Source organism: Sturnira hondurensis, unplaced genomic scaffold (genome assembly GCF_014824575.4).
Source record: "Sturnira hondurensis isolate 20B ecotype Veracruz unplaced genomic scaffold, ASM1482457v3 Scaffold0004068, whole genome shotgun sequence".
In the NCBI taxonomy this organism is placed as follows: domain Eukaryota; kingdom Metazoa; phylum Chordata; class Mammalia; order Chiroptera; family Phyllostomidae; genus Sturnira; species Sturnira hondurensis.
Genome location: NW_028076699.1, coordinates 9060858 through 9079939, shown reverse-complemented (window position 1 = coordinate 9079939; position 19082 = coordinate 9060858). Strand labels below are relative to the sequence as shown.

The 19082-nt window shown below is 46.4% G+C and overlaps 1 protein-coding gene across 2 annotated transcripts in view; it reads right to left on the bottom strand.

Moving 5' to 3' along the window:
* LOC118985015 (BEN domain-containing protein 5) overlaps positions 1-19082 on the bottom strand; it is a 1089084-nt gene that overhangs the window by 38629 nt on the left and 1031373 nt on the right. For both annotated transcript variants that reach the window (XM_037043322.1, XM_037043321.1), the window contains 2 exons: positions 12336-12488; positions 8694-8856 (listed from right to left, as the gene is read on the bottom strand). In XM_037043322.1, the coding sequence (XP_036899217.1) occupies positions 8694-8856; positions 12336-12488 (316 nt within the window). The remainder of the gene's footprint in view (positions 1-8693; positions 8857-12335; positions 12489-19082) is intronic.

Below are 19082 nucleotides of genomic sequence, written 5' to 3'. Positions count from 1 at the left end.
TAACTGTGCAAGCGAACGTGAATGCAAACAAACAGGTTCCAGTTCCTGAAGAACCAGCCAGGAATCCTCTGACCGGCAGCTAACAGCCATAATCCCGAAACAACATCCACTCTCTTTATCATCAATTTGGTTTCCATGGAGCCTTGCAGTGCTGCTACTGAAAGCTGACAGTTATCACCATAAAGTAACTTTACAACTTTGTAATTTGTAGCTCTCTGCTGTCAGTAATATTAACAGCATCTCGAATTATGGCTATAAACTTGACAACAACAGATAAAACCCTTAGAAACCTCATTTGGGAGGAGGAGGGTGGCGGGGGGAAGGTAATGACACTGGCTTTCCAAGCCTGGGCAGGAGGCGCGCTGTGGTCTGGAGGTGGGAGGCTGCGGGGCCAAGACGGGGCTCACAAAGGGCAGGCAGCTCAGCCTGGGCCCTGCAGAGAGGGGCCTGGTGGCATCCCGTGAGCATGGACTACAAACAGGTCCAGGCCAGGGCTGGGGGCTATGAAGAGCAGGGGTAGGGGAGGAGCAGGAGCCTGTTGGTGGGTCCCCACCACTGTGGGGTTCAGCAAAGGGGTTTTGTCCAATGGGAGATGGTAGGAACCTGGTCCGACTGCAGAGCAAGGGGAAAGGTGAGGCAAGGCCTGCAGGCAGGATTGAGAGAGAAGCTCTGGGCTCGCTATTAGGCTTTTAGGCTATTAGGCTCTGGGCTCGCTGACAGGCTTTAGTTTCCCTACATGCAAAGTGGGGGTACTTATCTCAAAGGGCAAGAATCAAATAATTCTCTCTGTATCTATCTATCTGTCTATTTATCTACCTATCTAATGATTTGGAAGTAAACTTGAAGATCATGTCATTTTATCTGCTAATGTAGAGACAGGAAAACTGGAACTCAGACGGGGGCAGGACTTGTCCACCTACACAACCTCTGATGCAGGGGGCCTGACCCACCTCACAGGGCACACCTCCAATTATTAGTTTTCACCACCACTACTGCTATTAGTCACCCACTCATTCAGCCTGTTTTTCCATAAGCATTCATATTTAAAGATCAAATTCTAGCATGCCTACATGGAGAAGAAAAAAACCCAAATGGCTTCAGTGCAGTTTAGTCTCCTGTCCCCAAAGCCCTCTGATTAAAGCATTTTTTGCCTATGAATCTTAACAAAGACTCGACCTTGGGTGTGACAACCACCTGGGAAGTGCCTAGCTTTCATTCCGTGCCAGTCAACAGGTCAGACCTGACTGCTTCCCACACTTCTGGCTAAAAAGCGAAGCCCCCTCCTTAAGAAAGAAAATCCAGGCCCCCCCCCACCCCATGGACACATATAATTCCTCTGAAACACAGCTCGCATCCCCCAGGGTCCTGTTAGTGAGCCAACTAGCAGGCGCTGGTGAGGCCTGCTTCCCTTCCTCCCTTCCTTTCATTTGTTCTTTGGCATTTACTGAGGCCTACCTAGTACTAGGTTTTAACCAGAGAAGTGAGGTGATTTAACCAAGGTCACACAGCTTCATGACAAGGACAGGGGGCAAAAGGCCCGTCGGGAGCTGGGCCCCCCACTCCCAGTCCAGCATTCTTTTCACCAGCGCGTCAAGGGGAAGCCTCCCTTGACTGCGTGCCAGGACGGCCACCTCCTTCATTAAGGCTCTGTAGTACCTGGCAGAACGATCTACTATCAGCCCATCCAAAGTCCAGGCTCTCTCCAGAACTTCAGGCCCATGGAGCCATCCATCTGCCAAACTTCTCCTGTTGACCATCACATGAGCCCCCTACACTCAACGCGTCCCAAACAAAGCTCAAAACACCCCCCTCCTCAACGCCTTTCTCCAATAACCTGTATTTAAGTTACTGGGCCCACTATGTTGCTCAAGTTAAGAAAACTGGACATCTTTTTTGATCTCTTCCTATACCCCCATGTCCAAGCAATCACCAATAACACTCGCCCTACCTGTTAGGTATTGCAACACGCTATTAAAATGGGTGTTGGCTGGGATCCCATGCCGGCAGATACCAGATTTTAAAGGAAGTATGAAGCCATCATGCAGCATTTGGACAAGCAAACCTGGCAACCAGCCCTGCAACTGCTGGCTCACCCTCAGACAACAGGGCCATTGGAGGTGGGTAGCGCCCAACAGATGTCAACCGCCAGGCCACCAGGGCTGAGGAGGACACTGGACACCACCAGTCTGAGCAGAGGTCCTTGCCAGCATCACAGCTCTCCAGCACCGGGGCGGTGTGTCTGAGGAGGCTTACAGGGCATTGCCTGTGCCATCCCATGCGAGCTCCTGCTACCTAACACCCTCCCTGCCTCTCTCCTCCTCTCCCTCAGCCTGCTCCAAGTTGGAGGGGAATGCATCTGGGGTTAGCCAGACAGGGGAAAGAGCTGGGAGTCAGGCGGGCAAACAGAAATCTGCTTGAGCAGCCTGTGTGAGACAGGCCTGAGCTAGATGGGGAGTTTCACTGCGAAGACATTCGATGGTTTTGATTGGAACAGATGTAGTCATCGCTAAACTGAGACTGTTTTGTGCCCAGAATTAATTGAGGAATTTTTAATTTCCTGAGAGTGACTGGAAAGTCATGGGGACTGCCAGAACTTTCATATCTTTAGATCTAGTTCTATAATCTATACCCATCTATTTTTAGAGTCACTGGAAACAAAAAATATATATTTTATAGTTGTACCCAGTAGGTACTGCTTGCTCAATAGCACCTGTTTCACAGGTTATGATTCTCCTCCTCTTCATAGCAGGCTCTGGCACCTGCCGCTCCCGGCATAGCCTCCCCGCCCCTCAGTGCTCACCGAGGGCACACACACACGGCTTCTCTCCGGCATTCGGGCTGCGTCCTGCTCGTCTGTCTCCCGCTGCCAGGAAGGCTGCTCCACGCCACCTCCTCTCTGCAGCCCACTCATCTTGGAGATCTGAGCCCTAGTTCTCTTGTCCCAGGAAGCCTCTCTTCCCTCTCCGTCCCCACTGGTCCTCCCACGCTCTTTCCCAACAAGGAAAGCTTCCCTCCGCCAGAGCATTTATCCCTCTGAGCGGCTGCTTTCTCTCTCAAACTGTCTCCTTGTCGAAGGCAGGGACCGTACCTTAGTCACCTGCCTTTCTGTAGTGTCTAGTGAGTTCTGTTGGCTGGATGAACAAAAAAGCATCTTCAACACCCAATGGATGCTTCAGAGGACCCAGGGCACACAAAGAATAAGCTTTGAACTCAGACCAAGCCAGTGAACCGAGCTCTAAATCTCTGCTTCTCTTAACTACACATGCCATTCCCTTCGTCTAAAGCCAGTGTCTTCTAATTTTAAGGTGTCTCCAGCTATAAGACTTTGGAAACGAATCCACTCAGGACCAAAGGTTTCTGTTCCCAATGTTTTTCTCATCTATTATGTCAAAGAACTATTTCCTTTTGGATTGTGACCAGACATAAACAAAGGCCACGCTCTGGGTTATTTTATGATTACAGTTTAGCATCTCTCTCTCAAATCATTTGGACAGAGCATATTTCTTACTTGGCAGGACAGTGAAATGTAAATAGCATTTGCTGAAAAATGATCTAAAGTTCTCAGGAATTTATCATTTCACAACAACAAAAACAACAAGCAACAGGAAGGAAGGGTAAGGGACGGATATTTAGCAGCGAGGGTGTGCGCCGTGATTTATCTGCGTTTCCCCATGTAACCTGCAAAACAGCCCCTGTGAAGTAAAACACTATTCTCCCTTTACCGATGAAGACACTGAGGTTCAGAGTGGTTAAATAATTGCATTAGGGTCCCGAGCTATTGTGATGCAAAGCAGAACTCACACGCAGGCCTCCGACCCAGAGCTGTGTTCCTGCCCCGGCATGGGCAGAGACCACCGGCCAGGACAAAAGCTTCCAAGGGTAGTCTCCTTTCAGACTCTGTTTCAACTGATGAGTCTTCCTCCCAGAGAGTGAGCTCCATGTCTTTACTCACAGTTTTGCATAAATTTGAGACAGTTCAAGGGATCTTCTTGAAGCCCTTCCCCGAACCCCTTAGTCAAGCCCCACCCCCCTAAACTAACAGAATGAAAGTGGCTGTCAGGTTGGCCTGATCAACTGTCTGGACACTTTTGTACTGATTTTCCCTATTGGATTGGAAATCCTTATGCTCACAGAATCACTCAACCTTAAGATTCACTAAATAAAGAATTGTGGACTCAATATCATACATGCATCTAAGCATGAATTATATAATTTTAGATTTTAGTATCAGAAAAATCTTAGGAGGTCAGAGCTGGAAGGGGCTGAAGTAGAGATCAAGTGCACATGCAATTTCATTCCACAGCAACTCGGGCAGGTAGGGAGCACCAGACCCTGAGGCTCGAGGCAATCCCCCACCACCACCCCCGGCAACAGTTGTGCAGCCAGTCGCTGGCTTCAAAGCCAGATGATCAGAGTAAANTTATATAATTTTAGATTTTAGTATCAGAAAAATCTTAGGAGGTCAGAGCTGGAAGGGGCTGAAGTAGAGATCAAGTGCACATGCAATTTCATTCCACAGCAACTCGGGCAGGTTGGGAGCACCAGACCCTGAGGCTCGAGGCAATCCCCCACCACCACCCCCGGCAACAGTTGTGCAGCCAGTCGCTGGCTTCAAAGCCAGATGATCAGAGTAAAGATTTGACCAATAAGAGGAAAGCTACGCAGTCTGCCTGGGGCAGGAGCAACACTGCTTGAATACCTGTCATTTCATTCTCCCTATAACCCTGCAAAGCACTTTATTTTTATTTTACAAACAGGGAGACAAGCTCAGACTGGTGAGGTAGCACCAAGGTCAGCCAGCTAGGGGAGCAGCAGTAACTACATCCATTGCTGTATTTCTCCAATGTCATGGAGAGGGTAACTCAGAGAATAAGAGCCTGGTGCTTTTCCAGGGAGAAAAACTAAATCTCCCGCTGCATTCGTTCTGGTGGCCGGGGGCAGGGGGCGGGGGGTGGGGGGAACACTATCAGGGGCCTGGGTGCAATATCCCTCAGGATTCCCTACCTCTCCAGCCCTTCCCTGATCTTACATGCGGCCAGCACCCTCTGGATAAGTAATCTGGCCCCCTATATACCCTGCTGCCGGGAAGAGGGTACTCTGGATGACAACATGAAAAAACAAACCAGAGGAACTGAACTATCCCCTGCACTGTGGGAACCAGTTGGTGTTCTGAGGTCAAGGCCCTTAATTGTGGTTATTTACCAAGGCCCTTTGCCCATGAACCCTACCAACACGGCTACTTGCCTGTTGTTCTAACAGCCCTAACTATCTTCTTTAACATAAATACAGGCTCTCATTCACAGTCACATAAATCCTTTCAATGTTTTAAATAACAGCCATTAGACAGTTAACACTTACAATGCACACTCATAAACATTGTTTTATTTCACCTCATTATAACTTAGTGAGATGAAGTATTATTATGACCTGTTACAGGTTAGGACACTGAGGCCTGCTGAGGTTATACAACCTGTCCAAGATGACGTGCCTAGTGGCTGAGCCAGGATTTGCCTGAATGCACTCCATCCTCTTTGACTAACTCCTCACATTTTCATGAGTGTCCCTATTTACTTCCCACAGCAGGAGTTGGAAAAGTGAAAGGTCCTTAGCCCCTTCGTGGAGGTGCTGGCGTTCATCTTAGCAAGGTTACAGGACTTACTGAAGTCCCTGGGATGATGTTGCCGCCGTCACCAGGATCCAGGTCCCCTGACTCCCAGTCTGGAGGACACTTCCTTCCAGACCATATTGCCATTCCCACCAGACCATGTCATCTTTTTTTCTGATTGTGACGCGAAGCCAGCAGCCAGCAAAGATCACAATCTGTCTGCCTGAAGTCTCCCTCTGTGGTGAGATGAGGGTTTTAAAGAGTGTATTTCAAATAGGAACCAGGTTAAATCACACTCATGTGTGTTCTGTTGGCCTGTGCCTCCCTGGGGCAGCTCCAGGCTGCTCTTCCCAGCCCTGGATAACAGAACAAGGCGGTGGCTCTAACAGTGTCCACTCAGCTCATGTGCGTCTCCCTATTCACCCTCAACTCCTTCCAGTCACTAGCTCCACTTCCCCACTGAAACCCCAGAAATCACTTACCAAGTCTTCTCAGTTCCACCTCCTCAATACTCCACAATGCCACTGGAATGTAGGCCTGAATCACCCACCACCTGGATGATCAAAACAGCTTCCTAATGCATGTCCCTGACTGGTCTAGACCCCCTCCAATCTATCCTTCCCACTGTAGCCAGAGTGACTTTCCACCATGACTTAAACCCCTTCCATCGTTCTCCATTGACTTCATGTCCCAGTTCAGATTCCTTACGGCCTGCTCTTCCAGTCTCATCTCTTACGTCTGACGCCCTTTGGCCACACTGAACCACTCACAACTCCCGCAGCACATTTCCCTCCCCTCTCTGTCTTCAGTGTCCTCCCTCTAATAACTCACCTCCATCCAATCAGGCTAATTTCCACTCAATCTTAAAAACTCAGCTTACGTATCACTTCCACTGGGAAGCTGGAAGGTCATGTAGAGACATGTTTGGTTTTAGTATGTTCACTGTTATATCCCCTGTGCCTAGAATACTACCTTGCTTATGGCAGATACGCAATACGCACTGACTAAATAAGAGTCCCCGTGACCCTGTGGAACTCTTCCACCATAGAACTTGCTATACATACTAAAATTGCCCCTTCCCTCTTCTGTCTCCCCAAGTAGATGGAAAGCTCTGTGAGTCAGGAACTATGCCTTCTTGCCCAGTGTTTTAGCCTGTGTGTCTAGTATGATTACTGCATGTACTAACGGTGTGTTCACTTGGGATGAACACAGACTGGGCACTGGGGGAAGAAAACTGTGGCCTGGGCTAAGGAGGATGGCATTCTATTAGGAAATGCATTTACTTCCAACCCAAAAGCATGTCAGAGGTGCTGAGAAAGGATGGGAGAACCTCAAGTTTGATATCAGAGACCAACCACAAGCCAAGGGCAGGCCTCCCGTGGACAAACACATCTCACTGTGATAGGGGTTGCAGAATCCCTTTTGGTGCGTATGTTCAAAATCATCTACCAGGCAACTCCCTCTACCTTCTTTGCCATAATATCTTGGTAGAACAAAGCAGGTGAGTCTGGGATGCGACTTATGCGTGTATTGGAGAAGTTAGTGATGCCACGGGCCACACATTATCAAGTGCATGTGTTTGGAGGGCGGCGAACAATGTGGTACATAATAGATGGCCAGGACTTTGGAAACCAAGGGCCCTCTGGCTCAGAGCAGAGCCTGCTCCCCTGTCCCCTGGCCTTACTGAGCCAGGGAGTGATTAAAACAGACTTCAAGATGACTCCCTCGGTCTGGGTGACTGCCTACAGGAAGGGGTTCTTGGTTCTTATTCTAATCTCTCCAGTGTTCTGCTGGCTCTGAGACATTGCTCTACCGCCTGGCCTACCTACCACTCGCCCCACCCTCTGGGGCTCTCACCTGCCTCCCATGATCCCAGAGAGGTAATTGGACCCCTCCCCCCTGCCTCAAGAACTACTAAGCTGCGACCGACTGGGTGAACTACTCCTCAGACACATCACAAACAGAAAGGATGTTTCCCTGCAGAGAGTATGGTAGGAACTCCATAAGCATTCACCAAGGGTTGAATAAAGGCTAAAAATAACACTTCCACCTTGTGGGGGAAAGAGGTTGCATATGCACAGCATTCATTTCATTCTTCTCCTTTCTCCTCCTTCAGCTATAATTCTTCCACCAAAACAACTAAGTGCTAGGAAAGGAGAAATGGGTCAATCCAAAAACGAAAGGGTAAAAGAAAACAGAAACTATCAGTCTGTCACAACCCTTATGCTTTGACCTTGACATCAAAGTCAACAACCAGGAAGCTGACGTTGTCCAATAATCCCTAAAAAAAATCAAGCAAGCTAGAAAGTAGCCTCTAAGGTCATCATGATATGCTTGGGGGTTTTTGGAGAAAAAAGTAATTTGGCAAAGGAAATACAAAGGCAGAAAGATTTGCAGAGATGAGAGGAGAGGCAGGGAAGGCAGAGGGAGGCAAAGTGGAGAGAAAGAGAGGAAAGGAGGCTGGGAATAAGAGGGAAGACAGAGGGCCGGGAGGAAAGGGGACATAAGAATTAGGGAAAACACACACAAAACAGGTGTGCAGGGCAAGAGAGAAGGAGAGGGGACAAGGGGAAAACAACAGTAAAAGAAAAAATAAAGAGCAGAAAAAAGAGAAAGTAAGAAAGCAAGGGAGCAAAAAGATGGAAGATAAAAGAGAAAAAATAGTTTTATGTGTCTAGGGTGAGAAGGAAGACCACCAAGGTCTTCCTCAGCAGCCCTGGGATGGTCACACAGCCTATGTACTTACATACCATAGATGGCAGAAGACTCACTCCCTCATGAGGGAGTGGAGGGGAGAGAGAGATGGGAGCAGCATACAGTAATGGGAGGCCATGGGTCCAGGGGCCTGACCGAGATGTGAAGAACAGCAGAGGCAGTTGGGAGAGGGATGTCCATCACCAGCCAGGCAGAAACAGGACAATCCAAACATGCCACCAGCAGAACCAGCCACCTCCGTCCTTACCCCCGAGTCTCAGTCCTTACCTGAGCTGGAGATGAAATTCCTGACCTGCCTAGGAAATCCTGCCAGACAGGGCTGGGGGTTGCCTGTGGGCTGGCCCAGGGCAGGGGAGGGATGTGCCAAGGATACAGGCTTCCTCGGTGTAGGGCACAGCGGCTGTGGTGCCCCCAATGATGTAGCTGTAGAAGGAGACCTCGAGGGTGTAGCAGTAGGAGGTGTGGTCCAGGAGCCCTCCGAGGAAGCGACGGCCTGTGCCTGCCTTCACAGCATCCCGGTTGAAGGATGTGCTGGACTGCGAGAGACAAGAAGGCAGGGGAGAGTGAGGCAGGACCCCTGCAGGAAGGCCCCCCGCAGGCAGGCTATCAGACTTTGAGCAAATCTTACAACACCTCTGGGCCTCAGCATCCACATCTGAAAAGTGGGACATTAGTCCCACATCACAGGATTATTATGATGACAGATTCGATAAACAAACATCATTAAAATGAAAGCATCCAGCCGAGCTCCTGGGGCACAGTAACTGCCATTTAATAAATACAGGAGTGGGCAAAAGCAGGTTTACAGTTATGCATATGTGAAACACTGCTTTTGCCCACCCCTGTGTTTGCGAAATGTGAATGGGGACAGACGCAACAAGCAAAAGTGGACAGAGGACAAGAAGCCAATACATCGTGATGATGAGCAGAACCAAAATTTGGGCAGCATTTTCAACTTCATCAGACCGTTTCACTGTAGTATCATATCTAGGCCTCAAAATAGCCCCCTGGGATTGTGAGTGAGTACAGCCACCACAGACAATAACAAGGAGCCTCCTTAAAAAACTGATAATGGAGCTACCATATGATCTAATAATTTGTCTTGTGGGTATCTACTTGAAAAATTTTAAAATGCTTATTCAGAAAGATGTAAGTGCCCCGGTGTTCACTGCAGCGTTATTCATGATAGATAAGATGAGGAAACAACCTAAGTTCCTTCAACAGATGATCAGATAAAGAACGTGTGGTACACACTCAACTATAAAAAAAGACGAGATATTGCCATTTGCAGCAACATGGGCAGACCTTGAGAGTACTTTACTGAGTGAAATAAGTCAGATGAAAAAGGACAAGAACTGTATGGTTCCACTCATGTGTAGGAAAAGCAACAAATGAACAAACAAAACAAACAAAAGACCCCCAAACTCCTAGTACAGACAACAGCATGGTGTTTACGGGGGGAGGGAGGTGCAGGGAGGATGAAGAGGGTGAAGAAGGTTAAATACAAGGTGATGAAAGGAGACCAGAATTCGGGCGATGGGCACACAAGAGTGTGCAGATATTGGGTCATAAAGTTGTGCACCTGAAATTTACAGAATGGTAGTAAACAATGCTCCCCCCAATAAATTTCATGGAAAAAAATAACCCCTTGGTGTAATGGTTAGAGTTTTCCCCTCTACGGTGAAGAATCAGGTTCAGAAATGGAGCAAGTCAGTGATCCAGTGCCGATGTGAATCCAGGGATAAGTGACTTCAGAAACCCCGGCACTCCTTCACAAGGCTGCCCGTCCTTCAGGGACAGCTGTGCTCTCGTCCAGCACCAGCAGAGAGTGGGGATGGGGCTGCTTCTTCACTAGGGTGTGCACCACACTCATCACATCAGATAGAGGAGGGAGCAAGCAGGCCAGTGTCTCGAGTCCTCTGTTCAAAGTATGTGGCACGTTAGACAACTTGCCTTATTGGTCTTGGTCTTCATTTCCTCATCTGTAAAGTGGAGGTGGTAATAGTATCTCTTGCACAGAGTTGTGAGGTCAGCTCACTTGCAGTTAAAAGGGAGTCTATGCTAGTCCATGGAAATCTAAGTCAACGGAGAGACTGTGGTCCTAATAAGAGAATGTCTGTCTTATTCAGCAGGATATAAGAGAAGAAGGAAAAGAGGGAAAGGAAGACAGAGAAAGAAAACAGCAAAACAAGACAGAATGACATAAAAAGAAGGAGAGAACTGTGTGTGTGTGTTGAAGTAAAGGAAAGGATCAGAGGATCAGACACTATCAGATCTGAAAGGACTGTCAAAGTCCACGTAACTAAATCCATCTCTCATTTTAGAGTTGGGCACTGAGGATCAGAGAAGAGAAACAGAGATTGGACTTGGGTAGGTGACCTTGACCCTGGCCTTGATCTCTTAGAGTGGCTGCAATGCAGGAACATAATCAGGCAAGGCCAGAGAAAAAGCTCCTAGACCAGGGCTGTCAAACTCATTCTCACTGGGGGCCACAACAGCTTCACAGTTGCCTTCAAAGGGCCAAATGTAATTTTAGGATTGGTATAAATGTAACCACTCTGTTAACAGTTAAGCAAGAGCTCAGTGCTGCCGCCAGGTAGAAACAAGGTGCTGGGCCAGGATAAAACAAGGTGGAGGGCCACATTCAGCCCACGGGCCTTGTGCTTGCCACCTGTGGCCTAGACCATGCCTCTTTCATCGGCCTTGGGAAAATTTACCCCGTGATGGTTTCTGCACCTATGGCCCAGCCTCGCAGGGAACCTGGACTCAGGAGACCATGGTCTGCTCTGGAACTGGAGTCATTTCAAAAAGACAAGGGCTGACTGTCCTGCAGAGACTCCCACAAAAACAACAGTGGCTCTTTTTATCCTGGAACTGGAAACAGGGAGCCACCTGTTTGGATTATACCACCAGATGCTGAGGAACTTTGCTGCAGACACTCAGCCTCTCTGGGCCACCGGTGTCTCTTAGATATAAGGAGGACACTGGGCTAAATAACCTCCCAGGTCCTCTCATGGCCTGGCACTCAAAGATTCTGAGATTCAATGTGCATCTTTCCTCATAGAGAAATTTATCATCTCCACTGATGCCCAGGCCTGAAGCAATGGGCAGGCCCATTTTCAGCTCATCAACTTCAAAAATTGCTCTGACCTTTGTGGGCCTTTCCCCTTCTGGCCACATGGAAATGACAGTAAAGGCAAGGATGGTGTTTGTATCAAAGGTTAGTATCAGAGGTTAAGTATCAAAACAAAGGGAAACTTGCAGTAACTCTCTCCCATGCCCCCTCACCACATGCTGACTCCCCTCCTTATCTTTTCTCCCTGTCCTTTTCCCACATTGCTTTTTGCTGCAAATTATTCTGACTGCCAGCCCGCAGCCTCTCCAGTCCTCCTCGGCATGCGAGGTGGGCAGTAAAAACAGTTTCTGGGGTCTGCCGAGGTCTTTGCTGCCGGCAATGTACTTCCCTATCTACTACTGCATTTGTCCTCCCAAGAAGCTATGGTGCAGGCAGGACAAGAATTGTCACCCACAAATTACTGTCAGAGAAACTGAGGCACAGAAAGCATCGTGGAGGAAGAGAAGGGTGGGCATATAGCCCCCTTCAGCAGCCATGTCAGGCTCCTACTGGAGGAACTGAGGTCGGTGCAAACAGACCCCGGGGCAGGGTCTGGCACACGGTGCTGCCTAGCTGCTCTGTGAGTTTCTTCTCTTGCTACTGCCGGAATCCTATCAACTAAACAAATGCCAGCTCTTCAGACAAACCGGCGCTCACTGCCATTTCAAAGTCTCCCTCCTGACTGGTAATGAGCAGCTGGTGAGCGTGGTGTAGCTTGTTACCTCTGTCTTTATCATCCACGCGAGACCTGGCACGGAGCTCGTGTCCCCTAAGTGTTCAGCCAAACTGAACTGAGTGAGGAGACAGAGGCGGGGAGGGGGGGGGGCAAAGGGAGGGAGAGGGGCGGGGACAGGGTTGGGAGGGGAGCTGGGCCAAGCCGAAAGGAAGCCCTTGACGTACGTAGGAGAAGTCTTCGGCATTCTGGCAGAGGAGCTTGGGAAAAATGGCCTGCCTCTGGAACCGTTCTTCATCCTCAAAGATGTTGCCGTACATGAAGCCATTCATCATGGTGGAGTGGGCGTGGATGTCAATATAAAACTCCAGGCTTGTTTTCTGTTGAGAGAGAGGATAACAAATGAGAAGTCTGGGGTCACAGAGCTTTACCTTAAAGGGACCAGACAAATCACACGCTACATGCACACACATGCAGGTGCACACACCGCACACACACACTTTCTCTCAAGCTGGCCCTACATGGCAGCTGATTCAGCAGCCATTGGCAATGCGCTTGGAGGTGTTGAGACATGCAAGGATCCATTTTTCCTCATTTTCAACACTATCTTCCCTCCGGGTCTGAGAGTACTACCATTCACATTCTTCTTTGAAGTTCTAAAGAAGTAAGGTTTCTGCGGGGTTAAGTCCTGAACGGTTAATACATTTATGACTAAACACATTAGCAGCTTTTGTTTTTCCAATTAATTAGAAATGCCTCCAGGTAACGTAATTGTATTTACACTGGGCCTGCTTGGGGTTTTGTCCTGCCTGGGTCATTTCTAGCTGACGGGATCTGGAGTAAATCATGGCCCTACTTAGAGCCTCAGCTTTCTTATGTGGAAAGTGGTTATTTTAATTCCAACCTCAGAGAGTTACAGGGGGAATCAAACACTGCAATAATAATTACTATTATTTACTGCATACTTAATGCATGCCAGGCACCATTCTGGGAGCCTTACCTATGACATCCTAGTTAATTCTTTTATTTAACCTCATTTCACGATGCCACACCTACTCCCCAAGAATATATAAATAGTGCATGGGGGAAAAACACCTTGGAATCTGTAAATATGATTGTTAGTAGCCTTTCTCTGCTCTTTATTTACACATATGTAAGGCACTTCTTAGCCTGATCTGATATAATTTGTTAACATTCCCGTCCACGGGCTCCCTGAAGACAGGGGGATTGTCTGCAGAAAGCCCAGCGCCGGTGCTGGGACAGAGAACACTGTCCCACAGAGAATGCTCAGGAGCGCGTGCAGAATGACTGAACAAACCACCCCAGTGAGATTACTCCACACACAGTAATGGACTGGTAGGAACTGAGGGCTTTTTAGGTCCTTAGAGCCTCAGTGTCCCTCAAATCCAACCTTGTCTTCTTACGCATCAGTCCAAGTTATACCTATTAAACCTTCCTCCGAGTGACGGAGGCCCCAGATGGGGAAGAGACCTATTCAAGCTCACGGTATAACTAGGGCTAAACTCCAGACACCTAGCACAGTTAACTCATCATTATCAATGATGGCGGAAACAGCCAAGGCAGAATCTGGCCATTTGTCTGCCCCGTTTCTGGCACGTGGTCCTGGGAAAGAAGAAAAGTCCACACTTAGAAGGATTCTCCCTCCTTGGGAGGCTTTCAAACCAAGTTAAAACCAAATGAAAACCATGTTGCTTCTCGAACGTAGGCCTAATGGCTGTCATTTCATTTGCCTCAGAGTTGGAGCGAAGGGTTGTGTCTTGCCGAGCTCCCAGTTTTTTGGGTGGCGTAAGCTGTCTTCTGAGACATATAAGATACACTTCTCTGTGTGATATTAAACTCATCATTTTCAGCTTTGGAGATGGAATATACAATGATTCAACAGGAGCCCTATAAAAGTCGTCTTTGCAATTTTATTTTCTTCAATTGTCTCCCTTTTCCTCCGAGCTTTTGATGAGCTACGGAGGAAAGGAGGAGATAGAGAGATGTCTTGAGAAATGAGTAGGAAAAACTGCATCTCTGGATGTCAGAGCTAGAGTGAGCCTTGACACTGGCTTCTCTAACCTTTCCCAGACCAGCCTGGGGTGGACAGGTTGCTGGCTTCAGGCTGGCCGGTGAGTTAGCGAAGGAGAAGAAGTAGAAACTGGATCTTCTGCTAGCCACTCTAAACTGGTTTCCATTGCCCTATCCTGACACCAGGCACGTAATGTGGTTTAAATAATCAGCAGGTGAATTGTATTGATTGATTTACATGGTTCAGAGTAAAAAAAAAAAAAAGAAAGAAAGTATTTACAGTGAAAAATCTCCTTTTTCACTGCTGTCCTCCAAACACCCAGTTTCACTCCCTAGAGGCAGCTCCCTGTTACCTGGCTTCATGCGTCCTTCCAGAGACAGTTTATACACAAAGAAGTAAACATTCCTCCCCCTTCCTCCCAACACACAAACGGTAGCACACTAAACACATGACTCAGAGCTGCTTTTTCCCCTCTTAACATATCTCAGTACATAAAAAGTTACCTCATTCTTTTAGATTAGAGAGAGGAGAAGGGAGAAAGGGAGGGAGAGAAACATCAACCAGCTGCCTCTGGAGTGCCTCCCGTGGGGACCTAGCCCATAACCCAGGCATGTGCCCTGACCAGGAATCAAACCCGTGACCTTCTGGTTCATAGGCCGGCACACAACCCACTAAGCCACACCAGCCAGGGCACCTCATTCTTTTTAACAGCCACATATAAAGTATTTAACCAGTCCCCTGTTGATGGACATTTATTTCCAACCTTTTCCTGTTACAAACAATGTCTTAGTGATTGACACAGTATATACCGTATTTCACACATACAATTATGTGTAGGATAAATTTCTAGAAGTAGAAATTCTGGGTCCTCTATCCGTTTGCAATTCTGATCAATATTGACAGATTAACCTCTGTAGAAGGGCTAATTTGTACTCCCAGCAATGTATTACAATGTCTTACTGTCAATTACCTTGACATGATAGGTGAAATAAATTTTTTTTGGTATTTTCCAACTTGATGGGTGAACATGCTATCTCTGATTAGTTTTAACCTGAATTTCTCTTAGTATAATTATCTTTTATTATAGGGCTAACTAACTTTTTATATAGTTAGGAACTATTTGCATTTTCTTTTCTATGAATTGTCTGTTTATTCTTGTCTATTTAAAAAACTGAACTGTTGGGACTTCTGCCAAGATGGAGGCATAGGTGGAAACACTGAGCCTTCTCCCACAACCAAGTTTGAATACAACAAAGGTTTGGAGAAACAAAGACACAACCAAAGGATAGAAAATTGAATTATAGGGAAGTCCGACTACATCTAACCGGTCAACGGGGACGGGTTAGATGTGTCTTGCCGAGCCAGGGGTGGAGCCAGCAGCGAGCAGGGTCGGGCAGGACAGGGCCCCCGACCCAGGCGCGCAGGCAGACGGGAACCAGTTGGGGTGCGGGGCAGACTGACCGCGGTCACACATTCGCGCACAGTGAGACGGACCACGCAGGCCCCAGGGGGTGAGGGCTGACGGCGGTGGCACACTCGCGTGCAGTGGGATGAAACGCGTGGGCCCGGTGATGGCAGCAACTGCAGCACCGGTGAGGGCCGCGGAGGCAGGCGGCAGACAGGACGCCATAGTTCCTCTTTGACCCCGCCCCCACATACAGCGTCACAACCCAGTGACTTAGTTGCCCTGCGCTAGTGAACACCTTAGGGCTCTGATCCTGCTACGGAACAGGCACGAACAGCCCAAAAGATGGTGCAAGAAGAACTCAAAGTCCCAGAGCCAATAACTCTAAGCGACCGAGAAATTGCCAGCCTCTCAGAAGCACAATTCAAGACACTGTTTATCAGGATGCTAACAGAACTGGTTGATTATAGTCACAAATTAAAGGAACATATGAAGGCTAAACTAATTGAAATGAAGGGAGATGTCCAGGAATCCAATAGCGATGGAAAGGAAACTGGGACTCAAATCAATGGAATGGACCAGAAGGAAGAACAAAACATCCCACCAGAAAGGAATGAAGAAATGAGAATTCAAAAAAATGAGGAGAGGCTTAGGAACCTCCAGGACATCTTTAAACGTTCCAACATCCGGATTATAGGGGTACCAGAAGGGGGAAAGAAACAGCCACGAGTGGAAAACGTATTTGAACAAATAATAAAGGAGAACTTCCCCAGTCTGGCAAAGGAAATAGACTTCGAGGAAATCCAGGAAGCTCAGAGAGTCCCAAAGAAGTTGGACCCAAGAAGGAACACACCAAGGCACATCATAATTACATTACCCAACATGAAAATGAAGGAGAGAATCCAAGAAGCATCAAGAGATAAGGGGACAGTCACCTACAAAGGAGTACCCATCAGACTGTCAGCTGATTTCTCAAAAGAGACCTTATAGGCAAGAAGGGGCTGGAAAGAAGTATTCCAAGTCACGAAATCCAAAGACCTACAGCCAAGATTGCTTTATCCAGCAAAACTTTCATTTAGAATGGAAGGACAGATAAAGTGCTTCTCAGATAAGGTCAAGTTCAAGGAGTTCATCATCACCAAGGCCTTATTATATGAAATGCTAAAGGGACTTATCTAAGAAAAAGAAGATGAAAAATATGAACAGTGAAAGGACAGCAAACACACAGCTATTAACAACCACACCTAAAACAAAAGCAAACCAAGAGGACAGCTAGATCAGGAGTGGAACCATAGAAATGAAGATCACATGGAGGGTTAGCAACAGGGGAGTGGGAGGAGGAGAAGGGTGGAGAAGGCACAGAAAATAGCATAGACGGTAGGTAGAAAATAGATAGGGGGAGGGCAAGAATAGTAGGGGAAATATAGAATCTAAAGAACTTGAGACACGTGGTTATAAACTAAGGGGGGAGAATGGTGGGGGAGGGAGTGTGCGGGTGGAGGGGAATGAAGGGGGGAATAGAACAACTGTAATGGTATAATCAATAAAATATATTTAAAAAAATAAAATAAAATAAAATAAAAATAAATAAAAAACTGAACTGTTGGGCTTTATTTGTTATTGATTTATGGAAACTTAATATTAGGAGAATTAGCTTTTATGTGCTGTCCATAATGTTTCTGCTCAGTTTGTCCTTGTTTTCAACTTTACTTCCACAAGCACTTTTTGCCATGCAGAAATTTTTAAATGCTAATTTTTTTATACAGATTTGTCAATCTTTTCTTTTGTGGTTTCTGGATCAAATTTTCATTGTTTTTTATACTACTTTTATTGTTTCATTTTCCATATTTAAATATTTCCTTTTAATTTTTATTTATACAGTATAGGGTGTGAGGTGAGAATTAAACTTTATTGTTTGACACTATGAAATTGTACGCATCTGTTTTTCCACTAATTTGAAAAGCCATCTTTACCATATAATTTTTGTATATATTTGAGTTTACTTTTGTACTTTTGGCCAGTTCTAATCCTTTTTCTTTTTTTTTTTCCTTTTTCTATTCATGTATCAGTACTCTACAGTTTTAATTATGTTAAGATTATAATGTATTTTAACAGTTGGAGGGCTAGTATCATCTCATTATGCTTCTTTCTCTATTTTTTCTATATTTTATTACATATTTTTGTGTGATCTTTATAGTTAGCTTATTTAGGTTTTTTTTTTAACATCCCCTGCTGGGGACCTGGCCTGCAACCCAGTCACGTGCCCTGACTGGGAATCGAACCGGTGACCCTTTGCCTCACAGGCCCGTGCTCAATCCACTGAGCTACACCAGCCAGGGCCCTATTTAGTTTTTCTTGTTCCCCCAAATCCTGTCAATATTCTCAATATTTGTAATGTAATCATATTGGATGTTTATATTAATATAAGAAGAATTGATTCTTATGACAAAGACTTCCAAGAATATGCTGTGACTTTTCATTTATTCAAGTTTTTTTTGGGGGGACGGATATAGCAGAAAGTTTTTAAAGTTTTTTTTCCATATAAATCCTAAACAGCTTTTTAGATGCCGAGGCAGTTTATATTTTTAATTACGTGATGTTTTCTTCCATTAAGTCTTTTAACTGGTGGTTCTTTATAAATATAAAGCCTCTTGCTTTTAACACATTAAATTTTTACCCAGATACTTTACTAATTATATTATTATTTGTAATAATTACTCTTTTGATCTTCTGTGATTTTCACTTGCTTTCTTATTCAAAAGACAATCAGTGAGTACCTACTATGCGTCAGACAGTGTTCTAGGCCCTGGGGGTACGCACCAGGGAGTTTCTGGCCACTAAAGATAAACAGGAAACACAACAGGAAACTCCTAATCTCAAAGAGTTTACATTCTAAACAGAAGGAAAATAGCCCTGGCTAGTGTAGCTAAGTAGACTGAGCTCGGGCTGTGAACCAAAGGGTTGCGGGTTTGACTCCCAGTCAGAGAACGTGCCTAGGTTGAGGCCCAGGTCCCCAGTGGGGGATGCGCAAGAGGCAACCACACATTGATGTCTCTCCTCCTCTCCTTCTCCTTCCCTTCCACTCTCCCTAAAAATAGATAAATAAAATCTTTTTTAAAAAGTTGTATGATTTAAAAAAAGAAAAGGAAAAGAAATCAGTTGTTAAATGTACAAGATGTCAGGAGGTACCGATGCCATGGACAAATCAGGAACAGAAAGGGAATAAACAGTAATAGAGGTTCTGGAGCAACAGAAACTTGAATGGAGTGGGAGAGTTGCTCTCGAGGACATCAGTGGAAGAGCTCCCAGAAGAAGGAGAAAGAAATGCAAAAGCCAGATGCACTTGGCATGTTTGAGGAACAGCAAGGAGGTGAGGACTCCTGGGAACAGGGGCCATTATGTCCCAGGTTTGTGATATCATCACCTGTACATAGTAATTTTGCCTCTTCTTTTTCCATCTTTATGCTCCTATTTTTTTTTCATTTCTAACTGCATTAGGTGATACCTCCACAACAATGCTGAAGGGTTAGTAGTTTC